This window comes from Protopterus annectens, chromosome 3.part0, assembly GCF_019279795.1.
Source record: "Protopterus annectens isolate FY-2018-M chromosome 3.part0, PAN1.0, whole genome shotgun sequence".
In the NCBI taxonomy this organism is placed as follows: domain Eukaryota; kingdom Metazoa; phylum Chordata; order Ceratodontiformes; family Protopteridae; genus Protopterus; species Protopterus annectens.
In genome coordinates, this window is record NC_056731.1 from 643,528,755 (window position 1) to 643,547,988 (window position 19,234).

The 19,234-nt window shown below is 39.3% G+C and overlaps 1 protein-coding gene across 4 annotated transcripts in view; it reads right to left on the minus strand.

Annotated features, from left to right (window-relative positions):
• ELMO1 (engulfment and cell motility 1) overlaps nucleotides 1–19,234 on the minus strand; it is a 3,030,107-nt gene that overhangs the window by 923,339 nt on the left and 2,087,534 nt on the right. For all 4 annotated transcript variants that reach the window (XM_044065043.1, XM_044065038.1, XM_044065039.1 and 1 more), the window contains one exon: nucleotides 4,724–4,860. In XM_044065043.1, coding sequence (XP_043920978.1) covers nucleotides 4,724–4,860 — 137 coding nt within the window. The remainder of the gene's footprint in view (nucleotides 1–4,723; nucleotides 4,861–19,234) is intronic.

Here is a 19,234-nt window from a genome sequence, read left to right on the forward strand (position 1 = left end):
GGCATTGTCAGAAACAAAATTCATCTAGAATTACACCACAGTGAAAACATGACAAACTACATTCTTCAATTAAGTCATCAAGAACATCTTCACAGCAGGTCTGACAAGTAATTGTGGCTTCAGTTTACTGCATTAGGTTATGCAAAACATTTAAATTTAGCTAGTGAGGAAAAATGTCTAAAATTTCAAATGCAATTAGCATGGATAAGATGTGTTCTCACTTAAGAAAGAATTCCATTCTACAGAAAGATGGCAAATGAAAGCTTTTTTCCAGTTGTGGGTTTATGCCTAGGAAGACTGAAGCAACCTTATGCATTCTGTAATGACCTCAGGTGCAAGCAGGGCAAAGCACCTTTTGTGTGAAAACTTGTATCCTTGAATATTTTTTCTGTGATTACCTTGAGTTGCCTTTTTCTTTTGCTTAGGAGGGTTAATTCTGTTTGTTTGTGTGTGTGTGTGTGTGTGTGTGTGTGTGTGTGTGGTGGAACGACTCTTGTGTTAGACAAGCCTGTATAATAATTTACTAAAAATAATTTTGTCATGAAGGGTAAAAGAGCCAAAGTGGAGCTCACAGTTGGTTACTAGCAACACAAGCCATAATTATTTGCTCTATAAGTATTACAGCTCATCTCCCCGCACTCCCCCACATTCTTTTACAAAGCTGTTATAATAAAGCAGAAGCCCGTAGTCCAGCTAAAGACATAGCATATACTATGCTGTGGCCTTCCTAGTCAATGGTGGAAGAAAGCAGTGTTTAGACAAGTATTTTAAGTGGGAGAGAAGAACCAAAATCAGAAAACCTAATTATTGAAACACCTAATAGTACCAACTGCCTTTACTTTTGGTGATAAGTCTATAGGCTGGCAATAGTGCAAAAAACAGTGACTTTTTTGAAGCTTTACATACATTTCAGTTTAATGGCTACCTTAGGTGATTAACACTGTGACCAAGAATTTATTTAAAGAAAGGCTGTGCGCATCACATCCTTCAAGAATGACAGTATCAGCATATATAATTATGCATATTTTCAAAGTAGTTACAGTAGACAGTTTGTATGCAAATAAACTGCCAGCCTTGAACTGATTCCCAAGGTAGTAGCTCTGGAAAATACAATAACCTTACTTTACCTTACCCCATCTGCCAATCCAGGCCAGAACCCGACTAGTGCTACTAACTCTAATTCAGCCAGAACGTGGTCTACTACATCAAATGCAGTTTTTGGTCAGTAAAATGCCTGCCAGAATTATTCTGTCCATGTTAGTACAAACTGCAGAAAGGAGGGGACTACAGCCCTACCTACTTGCTGTTGTGCAAAAAATGTTAGTGTATAAGTATTCTGACAATTCTTATCCTTACAGTTGCTGACAGATAAGAGTTTCTCCAACAGGAAAAGATGCATACATTTGCTAAAAATCTGCCGGGCTGCCTGCTTTAAAGATGAGAATGACATACACCATTTTGCAGTATCACTAGTTCTTCTAACATTAGTGGTCTAATCTACGCACAGCTGAATGAAAGAGCAGTGTGCATACACAGTCTAGGAAGAGTCCAGCAAAATCTTAAAAAAACATGGTGATACATTTAATTGTACAGCTTGCTGATCATTTCTCTGGTGATTTTCCAGAAGACTGGAGGGGTTGGCATACTGGTTGGAATGGTATGGCAGAGTCAATGACATGCGCGATTCACTGCTTTTTTTAAAAAAAAATGAACAGGAAAGGAACACACTTACCTTTGTCTGGGGATTTAAACCAGAGCTCCTCGCATTTCCAGCAGTTGTAACTGCCACTGGACTAACAAAGTCTCAGGACAGTTAGAAACCTGCCCCCCTACCCCACATCTGAAAGCAGTTCTCTCTCCTTTCAAGTAAGAAACCATTACGATAGTGACTTTTTTTTAACACACAAGCAGGCAGTGCAGTACACACCATTAACCTAATATTGTATGAATAATTGAACAGGACAGGAAAACACATTGACTATTGTCTGAAGATTGAATCCAGTACTTCAATGCAATACTGTAGTATAGGAACATCAACATAGTCCCGTACAATAAATGCAAGAGGCACATGTGAGGCTGTGTATACCTCCTGCCTGAACAAAAAAAGGTGCTTCAACAAAGTATTAGTTTAAGGGTGTACACACTTATGCAACCAACTTATTGTACGTTTTTAATTTTTTATATTTTTTCCCCTAACAGATTTGTTTTTCAATTGAATTGTACAAGTTATAGGTCACATTAAAGGTGGGAAAAGTTTTGAAATGATTTATTGTGGTCTCATTTTTTTATATCACAAAAACCTGGCATTTTAACAGGGGTGTGTACACTTTTTATATTCACTGTATATACAATGGGGCCAAGGGAAAAAAAACTCCATAATGGAATACATAATACTACAGTAACTTATAAGATTGACAAAACATCAGATGAATACAACTGTTAACTTCAAAACAAACATTCGGACATAATGTATAGTAAATGGGTCATGACATATTAGTGGTATGGAAGTACATGTATGTACACTTTAAGCAAATAAAATTACACTGTGAGCAGTTGTAAAACCTGCTTATCGAGTAAATATTAAATGCATATTGTATGTATTTACAACCTGCTTCTCCTCACTTCTTACATGGCCTTCTAACCTTTGTGTTTCTCTTTATTCCACTCCTTACACCACTCCATTCTATAATACATGAATATATTTTAAACAATAAAAATGCATTTACTACTTATGCTTTTTCCATTAATGTGCAACATCATCTTTAGTCTACATGATGCATAAATATATCATGTTTTACTTCTTTGATTGCTAATTCTAGTAAGGGTTTATTTATTCATGTACCCTGGGCAGAGACTGAAATTATCCCATATGAATCAGTGTCCTACCCAATTAAAAAAAAAATAATTAATTACAGTTGCACAGGTGACTCTCACTCACTATATATGTTTTTATATTTTGTGTGCGTGTGCCTGTGTGTATATGTGTGTGTGTGTAGTGTATATATATATATATATATATATATATATATATATACATGTATACACACGTGAATACAAGTCAGCACCAGGGGAAGTTAAAATATGAAGTTACTTACAAGAAATGGGCAAAGAGGTTCAGGTTGTGTAGGAAAAACATACAACAGGATAAAGTAGGTTGCGTGCAGCAGATTGAGAGCATACAACATACAAAGCTTAGTAGGATTCCTGTTGTCAGCTGTACACATTGATAAAAGGTAGCAAGTTTACAGCTCAAGAGGCAGTGAAAAAGAAAACGGACCAATCAGACCTAGAAAAAGGAAAAGATAATGAAACAAATGTCTTATGCTTAGAATTTCTGGTAAAGCAGCCCGCCCATCAGTATATCTGTATATGCTAATGCCATTTAAACTTACACAACAGTGTCCTCAAGATCTTTCACATGTTATAACCAGTTCCTAACCCACCCAAATGGGATAAATACACTTCTTTCCATCCTAATGCAGTAAGAGAATCTGATTCTCTACTAATGTCAGTTTCGGTAAGTTTTTTGTAAGTTTTTTTTTTCTTTTGTCACTAATATACAAGAGATGCACGAAAGAAAAATGGTAACAGATAACAGATGCAGTATGCACGAGACAAAGATGAACCTATCAAAATGACATAAAAGATAAAAAAAAAAAAAAAAAAACTTCCAACCATAGGCTGCACCAGGAAAAATAGCAAAAGAAAACATACCACACTGTAATATGCATTATTAAAAATCTGATACAAATTATTGACATGCTAGCTACAGTCCCAGCTCTACAGGACATCACAGCTAAGTAGGTGTAAAATGCACCATCTGCCATCACTATACCTATGGCCTTCTAAAATGAAATACCTCATACTAAGAATGTATTATATCAATAAGGACCACAATAATGGAACACAGTGCTGAACCTCAAGAAGCCAACAGCAATCAGACTGCAGGACTCAATTACTACTACCTGAATGCTGAAATACTTTTCATATTATATGCGACGTGCAATATTTTGGTATAATTCACTAAATAAATTGTTGGGTTGTTTTATTTACAGAAGCATATGCCCAAATGTTTAAAACAAACCTGTTCAGCTCAATGACAGACAAAATGTGGTAGAGTATAAAAATGGAAAAATGAAAAATTTAGAGGAATAAGGCTTAGCGTCATGCTGAACAGTAACATTAGCCAATCCAATTAAGTATTCTGCATTTCCTTTATGAATCTTCTAGCTCATAGTATACCTACACATTTTCGGAACACTAATACTGTAAAAATAAAACTATGGAAAACAGTTCAGAGTAGGCCTACAAAAAGTCTCCATTCTAAACTTAGTAAATACTGCTATAAATGCAAAATTCATCATAGTGAGATCAAAAATATGTACAAGGCTGTATACTTCATACATACACAAAATTATCTAGGTAAGGTGCTTAAACACCTACACAACAGCCCTCAAGGCAGAAACAATGGAGAAAGCGGCAGCATATAAACAAGTTATCAAACAGTGCTTGCTGCAATCAAAGACATCCAATCCTTTGTGCAAAAGGTGGTGCTGGTCTTTACCCTTTAATCAGCATTTCGGAGAAAATAGTTCTGTGATGCATGCAAGATCATGCAGAATTAAAGTAGAATGTTTCACAATCAGTACTCACGACTTCAGCAAATGAATTACATTCTAGAAAGCCACAGATGATCACGCAACTGTAAGATCCCAATGCCTACCTTATTGAAGTCTTCAGAAGTGGCTCTCATCTCTTTCCATGTCTTGTTAAGAAGCTGAATGCAAATGCAGAAAAATTCCTCAAATGCTCTATCATGAGTAAAGAACATGGGGTGGAAGTCATTGCAGGTCTCACCAGCTAGAAAAGCATAAAAAATAAGGAGTCTCAGTGACAGGAATCATCAGAACAACTGAAAAATTACCAGTAAAATAGTGGTTGTACAAGCAATTACATTTAAAAATACAGTTTACACAAGAACTTACTGTAACAATAGATTCTGCTGCAAGTCAGACTGGTAGAGATGAACTAAGCAACATACTAGAAAAATAGCTGCAACCATTTTCGGTCTTTTAGCAACCGGCAGACAGTAGTAAATATGTGTTTTTATCCATGTTTTTTGCAGTTCTTTCCCTTATTACTAAAGATACTACTATTAGTGAAGTGAACTGAAGATGATGTGCAGAACAACTTCAGCTGCAGAGAAGACAGTCCCAAGATAGCACACAAAGAATACTATTAAGAATGGGGGAATGGAAGAAAAATGAAAGCTATGTACTCGCACACTGACAGATCTGTGTTGTCTGTTTTCATCCTTACTCAACATATGGGTTTTGGTTCTGACTCCATACATTTCTAACCCTTGGATACGGTGCTCAGGCTCCTCCCTTACCTATAATCCCTGTGTAGAGAGGAGCTACCTCAAAATGAGTTTGCCCACCCAAAGGAGAAAATTAGGAATATAAAGGCAGTAACAGCAGAACAAAAATGTTGACGTAAGCATTGCCACTATATATATATATATATATATATATATATATATATATATATATATTTAGAGGGGGGGGCCTCCAGGAGCCAAAGCTATGCCACTTAGAGTCACCAACATATGACAATGTGAGAAACTATAAAACAAAAGGAAGGGGATGGTGAGTGGGAAGTTGAGGAAGGCAGGAAACAGACAACTCATCTACTGTTATGGTGAGTACATAACTTTCTTATCCAGTATCTTTTCCGTCCATTCCTCAGAATATGGGATAGCATACCCAGACAATTTATTACTTGGGTGGTCTGGGGCTCCTGACCTGGACTATATGTCCGATTTGTAATGTGAAATGTAAGTATGGACCCTGGACCAGGTAGCTGCAGCACAGATGTTGTCAATTAGTACAATGGAAAAGAAGGATGTAGATGAAGCCACAGATCTAGTGGAATGAGCTTTTGCAATTGAAGGAAATGATAGACCTCTTTGCTGAAAGACATAAGATATGCACTGAGACAGCTAACGTGAAAGGTGACTTTTGATACTACTCCTCCCAACTTACCAGTACACAAAGTTACAAATTGATCAGATTTTCTGAAAGGTTTTGTCCAGTATAAGCAAAAATGTAATGGACAATGAACATCTAGTAGATGCAAAGCATATTCACCTTTTTTGAAAACATTTCGAAAGAACATTGAAGATTTATGCACTGGCTGACAAAAAATTCAGAAGCCACCCTAGGGTAAAACAGGAATTTGTTTTCAGATGCACACTTTGTGACATGTCAGGTACGATAGTTTTGAGGACAAGGTATAAGACTCAGAAATTATTCTGGCAAAAGTGAAAGAAACCAAAATAAAGTCTTCCATGATAAAAACTTTAGGTCAACCCTAATGGCAGGTTTGAATGGGGAACCAGTTAATGCTTGTAGCAAAATAGTAATGTCCCAGGGAGAAGCTGGACCTCTAAGTAGGGGATGTAAAATAAAGTTCCTCTAAGAAAAGCCTTGGATAATCTAAGAGATACTATGGGTGTGTGATTTTCACCAAGATTTTAATAGCCAATGGCAACTAACTGTACTTAGATGTTGGAGCTGCTTGCCCCATTTTGAAAAAGATCAGTGAGAAAGAGCCGAGAAGGGATGATTATTATTTTCAGCTACCCAAATAGGAAACCTTTTCCATTAGAATTTATCTTTCTAGTAGAAGTTTTTGGTAACTGGTCAAAATCTGAACTATTGAAGATGAATATATGTACTGTTGAACCATCACTGGAATTGAATTGGAGAAACCATGTGGTCAATTTGAGGAACTGAATGTTCGGGTGAGGCAACTCTGATGGGTGAGAAAGTAAAGGATCTAAGCCCAGCACCAAGGGAGAGTGAACTAGATGAGACCAGAGGAAGGGAAACCACACTTCTCGAGGCCAATAAAGGGCTACCAGGACATCTCTGACTTTCCTCGCAGATTATTTCTGTAGAAATGGAATCGGGGTTGTTGGAGTAAGGGCATAAAGGAGTCTTGGGTCCCAGAAGAGCATTAGAGTGTCCATGGATGACTCCCCCCGTCAGGGAATTAGAGCAAAGCATTTGCTACATTTGGTGTTCTAGGGAGAGGTGAAGAGATCACAGCAAGGTCGGCCCCAATGGCTGAAAATCCTCTCCAGTACTAATGGATTGAGGGACTGCTCATGAGGGAATAGAATCAACCTGCTCAACCTGTTCACAAGGATAGTGGATTTCCCTAGAATGTCTGTTACTGTTAGAAAGCATTGAGACAATATCTCCCACTGCCATACCCTCATAGACTCTCAACACAACAGACAAGATCTGGTTCCTCCCTGTTTTCTGATGTACCAAACAATTGCCACATCCGTCTGGACAGATATCAAACCCAAGGGGAGAGACTCCTGAAAAGCCTGAAATGCTAGGAGAACTGATGTCATCTCCAGTACAGTGATATGTAGAATGGCCTCTGTTTGGGTCCATGTGCTTTGGACTGCCATTCCCAGATAATGCCCACCTCTCCCATTTGGGAAGAGTCCATGGTCACCATGGCTGGGGGGGAGGAGGATATCCTAGTAGAACATGAGGTGATTCCAGCCACCACTTTATGTGTGTTCTGCAAATTTTAATCAGTGACATTTGAGAAGACATGGGTTGTTTTCTGCTTGACTACTGAACCACCAGAGTCCAGTGAATTACCCTCGTATAGAATCTGGATAGAGAGACTAATGTGATAGAGGCTGGCATGCAGCCCAGAAGGCAAAGTATTATTTTTCCTGGTGGCCTCCAATAGGACAAAACATCTTGAGATTCTAGGTGAAGTGATGCAACTTTTGTCTGGGGGAGCTTTGCTACCTGACGTTTTGTGTCCAGAAATGCTACTATAAACTCTAGTGACTGAATTGGTTGTGGCGTGGAGTTTGTTAGGTTTCCTGTAATTCCCACATTTGTGCATAACTGAAGCATGGAGTCTCTGGTTTGAATGAGTAGATTCCTGGTAGAGGCTGTGATGAGCCAGTCAACCAAAAGACCCTGAAATCACAGACAAACTACCACCACTGTCATGCACTTGCTAAACACCCAGAGGGCTGTGGTTAGACCAACAGACCGAGCTCTGAATTGGAAAGGACTCCCACTTGGAAGCAAAGGTACTACCTGGAGCATTTTTCCATCTTTATGTGGTAGTACATATCCTGAAGATCTATCACCCACATCCAGTCATTCTTCCTCAGCAGGGGAGGAATGGACTGAACCCTGACCATCCAGAATTTGACTTGCTTCACCAACTTGTTCAAGCAGATTAGGTCCAGAATTGGCCTTAGGTCCTAGTTTTCCTTTGGCATTAAAAAGAACCTTAAGTAAATTCCAGATATCCTCTAGTCTGGAAGGACCTCTTGGATAACTCGATTTCTTATAAGCTTCCTTATTTCTGAAGTGCCTTCTTCCCTTTGTGAGGGTGGGACATCAGGAAATCTTTTCAGGGGTAGAGGAAGGGTATGCAAAGGAATGAAACAGCCTTTTGCATCCACTTGTCTTGACTAATGGGCATCCAGGTTGTTGGGTGCAGGGATAAGCACCCCTCTTGTGCCTCCAAAGTGCGACAGTCAGGCAACTGTTCACAAGCACTGGAAAGGAACTCTGAAGCCTTGATTTTGTGGACAAACTCTCCCCCTTAGGAGACAACCATTATAAGGGTTTCCCCTTCTGCCTTGGGGGGGCGGGCTCTTTCTCTGAAATTATCAAGTGTAAATCCTCAAGATTTGCAAAACCAAATTTTCTTGCATCCCTTCTGGTTTCTGGAGAAGGGCCTCTGAAGGGTGGAGAATTTGATCCCTAGAGAAGATACGGACTTACCATCTTACTCACTTCTTGAGGTAGTCTCTAACTTTCAGACCTAAAAGTGTTCATCCAGTGTAGGGGGCATTGACAAAGATACGTAAATTTTCTTAACTGCATCAGGGTATGCCTGTGTCGGCTGCTGTACGTGCACACTCCATGGTGTTCAAGATAAAGTGCAAAGAGACACCATATAAGGACTGTAGGGTAGCCAACTGTGAATTGATAGATTTTCCTTGATCTGCAGACAAGGTCACTGGACAAGATTTGCCAATCTCCTTGGTCAAATCCCACTGGAAAAACATGACTTGTGCCAACTAATTAAGCACTCTCACTGAAAAAGTAGATGAGGCATAACATGCTTTACAAATCTGTTGAATGCACACAATTCCTTGGTTGGTGGATGGTCAGAGGAAAGTACAGTTTTGTACCTACCATAAATGTAGATGTTCGAGGATTCCATTGCTGCAGTCGTCGCCGATAACCAGAGAGAGAGAGATCGTCGGTCATGCTTGTCTTAGACTGACGTCAGTACGTCAGGGTACTAATGCGCATGACCGACGTCATATCCTCAGTCTTTTCTTGCCCCAGATGTCAGAAGACCCTAAAAAGACAAGGCCCAAAATACCTGCACCAAAAACATGTACAAAATATACAAGAATATATACAAAAATATAAGCATGTAAACTCACCTACACAACCACCCCTAAACACAGAGGGAAGGAGAACATCTACATTTATGGTAGGTACAAAACTGTACTATGTTCTTCGCTTTCCATTGCTGCAGTCCTACTATTGGGTAGAATCCCAAAGCAGAGGTAAGGGAGGCTGGCAAATCATAAAGAAGTAGGAGCTGACAACATGCCTTGCAAAACAGCTGTGGCAAAACCAGCCCTAGACTTAGAGTAAATAGGAAGGTGATAATGCTTAGAGAAAGTATGCACTGAACTCCAAGTAGCTGCTTCCAAAATATCCTTAGTTGCCACCCCTTAGAAATGCTGTTGAAGTGGCAGTAGCCCTAGTGGAATGAGGCCTAATCCCAGCTGGAATTTCCTTGCCATGATGGGAATAACAAAATGCAATGCAAAAGCCAATCCACCTAGAAATAGTTTGTTTTGACACAGGCTTACCCTGTGAACTCAAAGCAAAAGAAACAAACAACTGCTGAGACTGCCTAAAATCCTTAGTCCTGCTTAAATAATAACGCAATTGCCTGTGTACATCTAAAGTGTGCAAAATCTTTTCCCCTTTATTTTGGGGGTCTGCATAAAAAGTAGGCAAATGAATAGTTTGGTATAAATCCAAAATTGGTCTCCACGTGTTCCCCTTCTTTGGTACTAGGAACAGGCGAGAATAAAATCCTAGGCCCCTTTCTGAAACAGGGACTGGCTGAATGGCCCCCATCTGGAGTAACTGAGAAACTTGCTTGTGAGCCTCTTTTCTTTGTGGAGGAGGAACGTCTGGCATGCCTTTGAAAGGGGGCATTGTGTGAAAATAAAATCTGTAACCGTGGTGAATGATATCCAACACCCATCTGTCTTGAGTAATTAAATCCCAATTTTCTTTGAAAAGAGACAGTCTTCCTCCCAAAGGAGCTGCCAGACGAGAATCCACTGGCAGCTGAAGAGGCAGGTCATTGGGTCTGTTTTAGACTGACCCCTGCCCTCACCAGAAGTCTGAGCAGGTGAACTCCTGATCTAGGCCTAAAAGAACCTTGAGCCCTGCCCTACCACGCTCTAGACTACCCCTAGACTGGGAACCATAAGCAGGATATGTCCACCCCTTAGCAGGCCAATTTCTACTAAACTCCGGAGGCTGCACCTGCAAAAAATCTTTAACAGTTTGCATAGACTTAGCTTTGTCCTCCATTTTCTTTAAAACTGCTTCCACAGGCGATCCAAACAACACATCAGACTGTAAAGGAGCATCCAAAATCCTTGTTTTAACATGCTCAGCTAAATTCTGATCCTTCAACCAGGCAAGGAGGCCTGCACAGCATCAAAACCACATTGCAAAGAATGCTTACCCACTTGTTCAGACACATGAACCAAATCCAGCAACTCTTACACTCAATACCTTCCGCCAAAGCATCCACCTTAGATTTCAATTGTGAAAGGAGATAATTTTGATATTTTAGCATGTGAAACTGACAATTCAACGCTCTCATGGCTAGAGTGGAAGAAGTATACACTTTCTGTCCCCACCTATCCAAAGCCCTTGCCTCTTTATCAGTGGGAACAGGATTTTTAACCACAGAAGCTTTAACACCTTTAGGCCCCTGAGAAACAGTTTCTGGGTCCGCCCTAGGACTCTTAAAGAAATACTTATGAGCCAGGAGGCAAAGAGTCAGGGTTCCGGGAAGAGTCTGCAAAGACAACTTCCACCACCTTCGACACAGGAGGTAGAGATAAGGGCCTATGGGGCAAAAAAAGAATTCCCTAAGCCTTTTCCTGGAATCAGAGTAATCCTGGCCTTCCCATTTAAAATGCTCTCCTCATGGATGCAGTCTCTGAAAATGAGAAATCCTCAGGAGGAGAAGCTGTAGGAGTGGAATCATCCACATCAGAATCAGAATAAGTAGGATATTCCTGCAAGTCTCTTCCCAGAAGACTCTGAAGCCTCTGAACACTGTTCAAAACTATCAAACTCGGTTCCACCCTAGGCCTCTTATCAGGCGGGGCATAGAACCTCTAATCATAGTAATCAAATCTTCTGCCATTTTAAGCATATGTTTCTTAGGTACAGAACCACTGAAGCTGAACTAGGCCTACCTCTCAAAGAAGTTTTGGCAACAGAAGGAGAGGCTCTAACTACCTTGGGAAGAGAGGGAAGAACAGTTACCTGAGAAGCCCTCAGCTTGGCCTACCTCCTGAGAAGGCACATCCTGTAAAAGTAAAGTTTCTGCCTGAGACTCCATGGAAACTCCTGGCAAAACCTCTGGCTCCACACTGAGCCTAAAAAGAAACACGTCCGGGGACTGCGGTTCATCAACCCTAGGCTTCACTGATCCTTCCGCTTCTTTGGGCGGCGCGGGCCGGCCGCAGGCGGCGGCATTTTTAATTGCAACGCTCAAACACTAACCTGGCACAGTCTAACCTCCCTCTCCTTAAGTAATAGCTTTGTTAAAACCTAGCACAAGCAACCAACAAACAAACGGTGCTCAGGCCCTAAGCAAGGTATACACAAGGTATGGTAATCCCTATGAGGTATCTGTTTCCCACAAGAAATACAGTTATTCTTTTTTTGACATCACATAAAAAATACTGAGGCAGAAAAAAAAAAATGTCCCTAAACGGGTACTTAGCCAACTCTGTTAACCTGCACTCGCAAAACTGCTTCTGCATCCTGGTTCGGGGCCGACTGGACGCGGACTATACCCTATAGTAAGGACTGCAGCAATGGAAAACGAAGAACATCCCTGTTCTGTAAGTTCCTTCTTAGTGGCTACAGCCAATACTTCTGAGTCTGTCACATGCCCCTTACTCCAATGGGGATGGTCTTTGGGACCAACAAGGAATTTGTTTTTTTTTTTTTTTTTTTGGTATGGGTTCACCTATATCTGTCTCCTTCCATGGCCAGGTAGAGATCAGGTCTGTTGCTTGTCCCTCTCTAGTGTAGATGACGAACAGGCAATACTATCGACATTAGAGACAAACATAATGTTCATGTCCAAGTTCCCCATGTGTCTCTTACATGGTCTGGGAATGTGACCTGATTTAGTGATACAGTAATCCGAAATGAGTTTAGCAACAGGCACAGTCTTCAGTAAACAACTCGTATCAGGAATTTCAGGACTCATCTCAGGAACAGGGATATTTACTGGAACATCCTCTGGAACTGGAACGCTGGACAACTCACTCTGAAATAGACAGTCTTTTTCACAGATTAAATGCTGCTGTATAGGCTCTGATACTAACATCAAATGCTTCCAATTCTGCCTAAACTCCACTCCTTGTGATTCCACAATGTACGATCTCGGCTCTGCGCAAATACTCTTCATGACTCCAATCCAATCATGACCCTTGCACATTTACATTCTCACTGTCTCTCCTTCATGTAATGGATTGAGCAGTTTACTGGACTTGTCATAATAAGACTTTTCGGCTAAGTGCTCCTTTAACAGATGGGCTTTCAATGATCTGTTGTTCTTAGCACTTGGAACCAATAAACTACTGCTGATTGGTAATGCCATTCTGGTTTGTCTCGACAGAAGTCTCCGGGCAGCTGAACCAAGATATTTATCACAAGGAAAATTTCTGAGATTTAAGACATTCAGGAAAACATCCCTATTGTCTCATTTTCTCTTCTCTAGCAACTGTTTTGCACTTTGAACTGCACGTTCTGCCAAACCATTTGACTGCGGGTACTCAGGTCTACATGCAACATGAATAAAGTCCCACTCTTCGGTAAATCTTTTGACTTGCTGGCTTATAAATTGTATTCCATTCTCAGAAATAACTTTGTGCGGACTACAATAGACTGCAAAATGATGCTTCATCTTAGGAATAACAGTAGTGGATGCTACATTACGAAGTAGGTCAATCTTGAACCAACTGGAATAACAGTCTACTAACACCAAGTAATGTTTACCATTCCATTGAAAAATGTCAGTGGCTACTGTCGACCAAGGTAGTTCAGGAATCTGATTTAGCTGAAGTGGTTCCTTCTGTTGATGTGAGAACTAAAGTAAGGTGGACAGTAACCAAAAGTCTGTGACTTAAAACAGCAGAAATCCAAAGAAAAGATAAATCCACAGACCACCAGGCTGAATCGAACCGTTTATTAAAACAACATTGAATGTTAGCGCTTTCGGGAAAAAACCCTTCTTCAGACATACAGCATTCAAATAAAATAGTATTATTTAAAAGACAAATCATCCAATCACAAAGTAAAAACAATAAAACAAACAGTGCAAATTAATATATGGTCTACGCCTACTGAGTATTGGCTTTAAAGGCACCACACCATTAAGACCTGAGTATCTATTTGCTCCCAGTTCAATGATCCATCTAGTTTCATTATATTTGGTGCTATTCACAATGTCTCCCTTCCTAATATAAGTAATCTACAAAAAGTTTTAAATCTTCTATATTACCTGTCCACAAGAAAAACACGTAATCAACAAAACGTGTATAAAAAAACAAATATTGTTTCCATACATGATCTACTGCAAAGATAGTATCCTTTTCCCATTGGGCTAAAACCACATTTGCATAACAATTGGCACAGGGAGTGCCCATGGCAACTCCCCATCTCTGCCAATAGTAATGTCCATTAAAAAGAAAAACATTATGACATAGAACAAGTTCTAACAATTTCAAAACTTGTTGTACAGAATATATATAATATATAGAAGATTTAAAACTTTTTGTAGATAATTTGGATAAATCTACTAATTTTTTGTCATTTACCATGAACTACTCCTTTAGGGAGATAGACTATCTTGATGTTAGACTAGAACAATCTTCTGATGGGGTTATATATTCTAGGGTTTACAGGAAACCATGTTGGAAAAATGGGTTTTTATCCAAAAATAGTATGCATCCCAGCTTTATTTTTGATAATATAGTGAAAGGGAAAACACAGCATCTATCTAGACTCTGTACGGATGATGAGATTTTTACACATGAGTTAGATGATTTTGCTAACAGACTTATGGACAGGGGCTATAAAGGGGATAGCATCAATGAAATAATGGTGGACACAGTTAGATTAAGAGAAACTGAGGCAGCACCTTGGTTGTCACAAAAGGGGATGTTGAATAAACATAATAAGATACCCTCACACCAGCGACAGAGGAATAGAACCTTTGGTAATAAAAGCCGGGTTCCCTTATATATTACTTATAGCAGTGATATTAAGTGGGTGCAAAATATCATCAGAGACAACTGGAAGATATTGAGAACTGATGACACATTGCAACATTTAGTAGGTGAGCAACCCAATTTTGTTTTTAAGAAAAATAAAAACCTTAAGCAGATCCTTTGTGATCGCTAGGTCAGTACTAATAAAGACTATGATAGGATGGGAACATTCCCATGTCAGCACTGAAAGGCTTGTAAATTTATAAACAAGGATATTTGTTTTGTACATCCTGTGACTCATAAAAAATATCTACCTAGAGTATTGGCTACATGTCTTTCTCAGAATATAATCTATCTAGCTACCTGCACTTGCTGTGCCTCATTCTATGTAGGCAAGACAAATTGCAGGTTAAAGGATCGAATTTTAATACATTTATCAGCAATAAAATTACGAGACAAGCACAATGCACTGGCTATGCACATAGAAAGTTATAAGGGGCATAGTTTTGTTTTTCCAGCACTACGGCATATTTGTGCTGATATTAGGAAGGGAGACATTGTGAATAGCACTGGATATAATGAAACTAGATGGATCATTGAACTGGGAGCAAATACATAACCAGGTCTTAATGGTGTGGTGCCTTTAAAGCCAATACTCAGTAGGCGTAGACCATATATTAATTTGCACTGATTGTTTTATTGTTTTTACTTTATGACTGGATGATTTGTCTTTTAAATAATACTATTTTATTTGAATGCTGTATGTCTGAAGAAGGGTTTTTTTCCCGAAAGCGCTAACATTCAACGTTGTTTTAATAAACAGTTCGATTCAGCCTGGTGGTCTGTGGATTTATCCTTTCCTTCTGTGGATGTGACCAGAGTAGTGAATGTAGTTAGCAAAGAGGATTTTCACTCAAGCAAAATTTGCCAAAATGAACTCTCTGCATCTAAGACAGGAAAAAACAGTGGCATTTGGCATCAGAGCTGCAACTTCTTCACCTGTGCACATTGGATGATGATGTCTTTTTAGTGCTTTGTTCAAATCTTGCAGATCAATAAATATTCTGATATCTGAACTTTTCTTATGAGCTACCACCATGGAAGATGCCCTTCAACAGGTTCATCTACTCGACAAATCACACCTTGTTGCACCATTTTATCTAGTTCAGCTTTGACTCTCTCCTCCACAGCTACTGGAACCTTCTGGGCTGGCCTGACAACTGGGATGACATCTGGGTCTAACTTCATGGAGTACACAACTGGAAGCTTGTCTAGTTTGTGCTCGAAAAGATCAGCACAGGTAGAGAAAATATACTGGGTGAAATTAGAACAGTGGTCTTTTAAGCTAACATAATGGATTTTCTTATTAAATGGAAGCAGCCCCATTTTCAAATTGTCTCCGAGTCCTAATAACTGTGCGTGTGCCTTTCGACCACATAAAATAACAAGTTGTAGCTTCACCCAGCAGAGTAACATGAAACTACTACTGAGCCTTCAGTTTGAATTTCTTCACCACCACAAGCAACAAGCTTCACCCACTTTGCCAAATCAAGCTTCTCTCCCACATACTCTAGAAAATGTCTCTGCAGACATAATATTGCACTTTGAACCTGTCAACTTTCAGCTTTATGGATCTTCCATTTATCTGAACAGTACAATATACTTTATTCCTTGCCCATAAATCTACTGCACTGACCATTTCATGAAGAACTGACCCACCATCAACATAAAATGTAGGGTCACGGCTTTCTAATTGAGGAACTTGTTTCTTTGAATGTTCCCTTTTAATAAAAGAATGTGTCCCTTTTGATTTACAAAACCTTTTGAAATGATTCCACTTACTGCATTTGTAACATTGCTGACCAAAAGCTAAACATTTTTCACTTTTAGGGTCATGATTTCCACTACAATTACGACAGCAATAAAACTGGGTCGGGGCCATACCTGGTAACATCAAAAATCTGGACAAAGGCCCATGAAAAATAGGTACAAATCAGACAGTGATTAACATAACATTTACATACATAATTATGTAACCCTGCCCACTCTGATGGAATTGTGGGATACCAACTTTCAAACACAACCTGAAAAACAGACAACCAAAATATGGCCCCAGAGTCCCCCAGCAGCCATTCCAATGTCCTTTTACTTGGCTATTTTACCCCATTTACCATAAACACTATAATGTACATACTGCTTTACTTCTACAATAATTATTTGGATTTCATTTAAAACTTTTATTTTACATTTTATAGCACATGCACTAATAGACGTCTGCTAAACAAAGCAATACAGCCTCCCAATGAAAACAGACTTGGCATTAAGGAGCACCCAGAGGAAACCCACACATATACAGGGGGGACATGCAGACTCCACACAGAAAGTAGCTCAGCTGAGAACTGAACCAGAGAACCTCTTGCTGTGAGGCGACAACACTACCACTGCACCACTGTGCAATCCAAATTTTAAGAGAAACAGACCAAAAAGTGTGATCCAAATATTCCAGACATTCTGTGAAAATTGTACAGTTGAGAGCTGTAACTTCTTCAATCATAGGATCATAGAAGTTTCCTAGGCTGATGGCCCTGGGGCCCTTACAAGCCAAGCCAAGAGTTTATCCCCAAAAAGAAACCTCAGACAGCAACTGGTGCCCCTGTCAATGAGGGACACAGGTGGAACCCCTGGGACAAATGTGTGGTTTCCCATCCACTCATCAAGGCTGCGCTTGAAGAGGGTCAGTGAGGTGCTCTGTTTGATGTGTATGGGAAGTCTATTCCAGAGAAGGGGCAGCCTCTGGGATACAAACCTCTCTCTCCAGTGGGTTTTGTTGATGTCACATCTTAGATTCAGGCCTTTTGAATGGCTAGTGCGCGAGTATAGTGAGCATTATTAGTACGACAGGGTCCGAGATTGCCTTGTAGGCGAGACAACAGATCACCCCTGAGCAATCTCTACAATACTGAGTAGAGTGACTGTGATTTGAGCCTGTCTGCATAGGACAGGCTCAAATCACTACCTACACTCTTATATTCTCGGACATTGAAAATCTAAAAAGTGATTAACATAATATAGATTTTTTTGTCAGCTGTTTTTAAATTAAATGCCAAAAGACACGTGCTTAAATGATTTTAACATTAAACACATTTTAAAAGCAAACTTATTTTGAATTATATTAGAACTATTAGAATACATATTAGACAGACAGTAGACACATACACATTTTACTGGACAGGATTTCCCCAACTACCATAAACTTCCGCACACTTAAAAAGTTTAATCTATAATTAGTCACTAAAAATGTAAAATCCTATTTTAATACAACCATTTCCACAAATACATAAATTGATGAGCTGGAGAGTTGACATAACAGTTATGTTGTTTACCTCACAAATACAAGCTGCAGTGTGATTCTCACCTTTACTTATTAGACAGGTGTAATAGTCTGCAGACTAAATTTACCTAGCTAACGCATATGAATGCAAGAAGCAAGAAAATATACAGCCCAAACTTTTTTCAGTATTTCTATGGCTAAACATGAACATTCTTTTGTAATATAACTTTGCCAAGACGTCACACACAAAACAAAGGTTAGCTATCTGCTCTAAACCATTAATTTTCCAAACTAATGGTAACATTTACTGAGCTGTTACTGCTCCATCCAAAACAACTTAAATAACCAATTATTTATATATAAATTTACAAACAAAGCTTAAATGAGAAGGTATTTTTAAACTTAAAAACAAAGTTTGCATGCAAAGTTGTTCCACGCGCCCAGTGACTAATGAGAATGAAAGCTGTGCTCATTCAATCAGTGCAAGGATTGCCTACACCTAAATTCATTTATGTTACAAATAAACAACGTGATTACCATGACTAGTCATTTAGACATTAGCCAGCGACCGCACTGCATTATGTGTAAAACAATATGTAATGGAATTCAAACCCATACTAAAATCATTTCCAACTCATCAGTAATGTGAAAGTAAAGGACCCAGCAATAGAAAGGGCACCCAAAACAAACTGTCAGCAACTTCAGAATAGCCTTTAGCACTTAGCAATGTTAAACACACAGTTTATTGTTACATGCAAACCTGGAACTCCATCTTGTACTCTATAAAATAATACCGAAAGCCTGAAAGAAAGAAACACAACACAACCATAAAAGACTATGCCAAGCATTAGTCATACTAGTGAAAAAACATCTGAAGGCATGCACACTAATAAACAGGCCCCTACATAGCTCCCATTTTAGATTTGGCTTAAATAATAAAAAATAACAAATAAAAAAATAACACTGTTAATCAACAAATAATGTTTTTTTTTTTTTTTTAAATAATAAAAACATAAATCAGAGACTCATGGTGTCATTGGACATTGCTCCGTTTTTCATTAGGGACAAGGTTTCTGTCCCTACCCATCAAACTCTTCTAAATGTTGTGCCGCAGACAGCATTTTCCTGGTGATCAAGTGCTTTACTCTACTACTCCGGTCTCCGTTTTGCACTTTTATACTATTTTAAAAGTAACACACACACACCTCTTGTGTTTCAAAGCTAGCTACTAGTATGACAAGTATCAGTAAATGAAAACCCCGCTCAGTACCATTCAA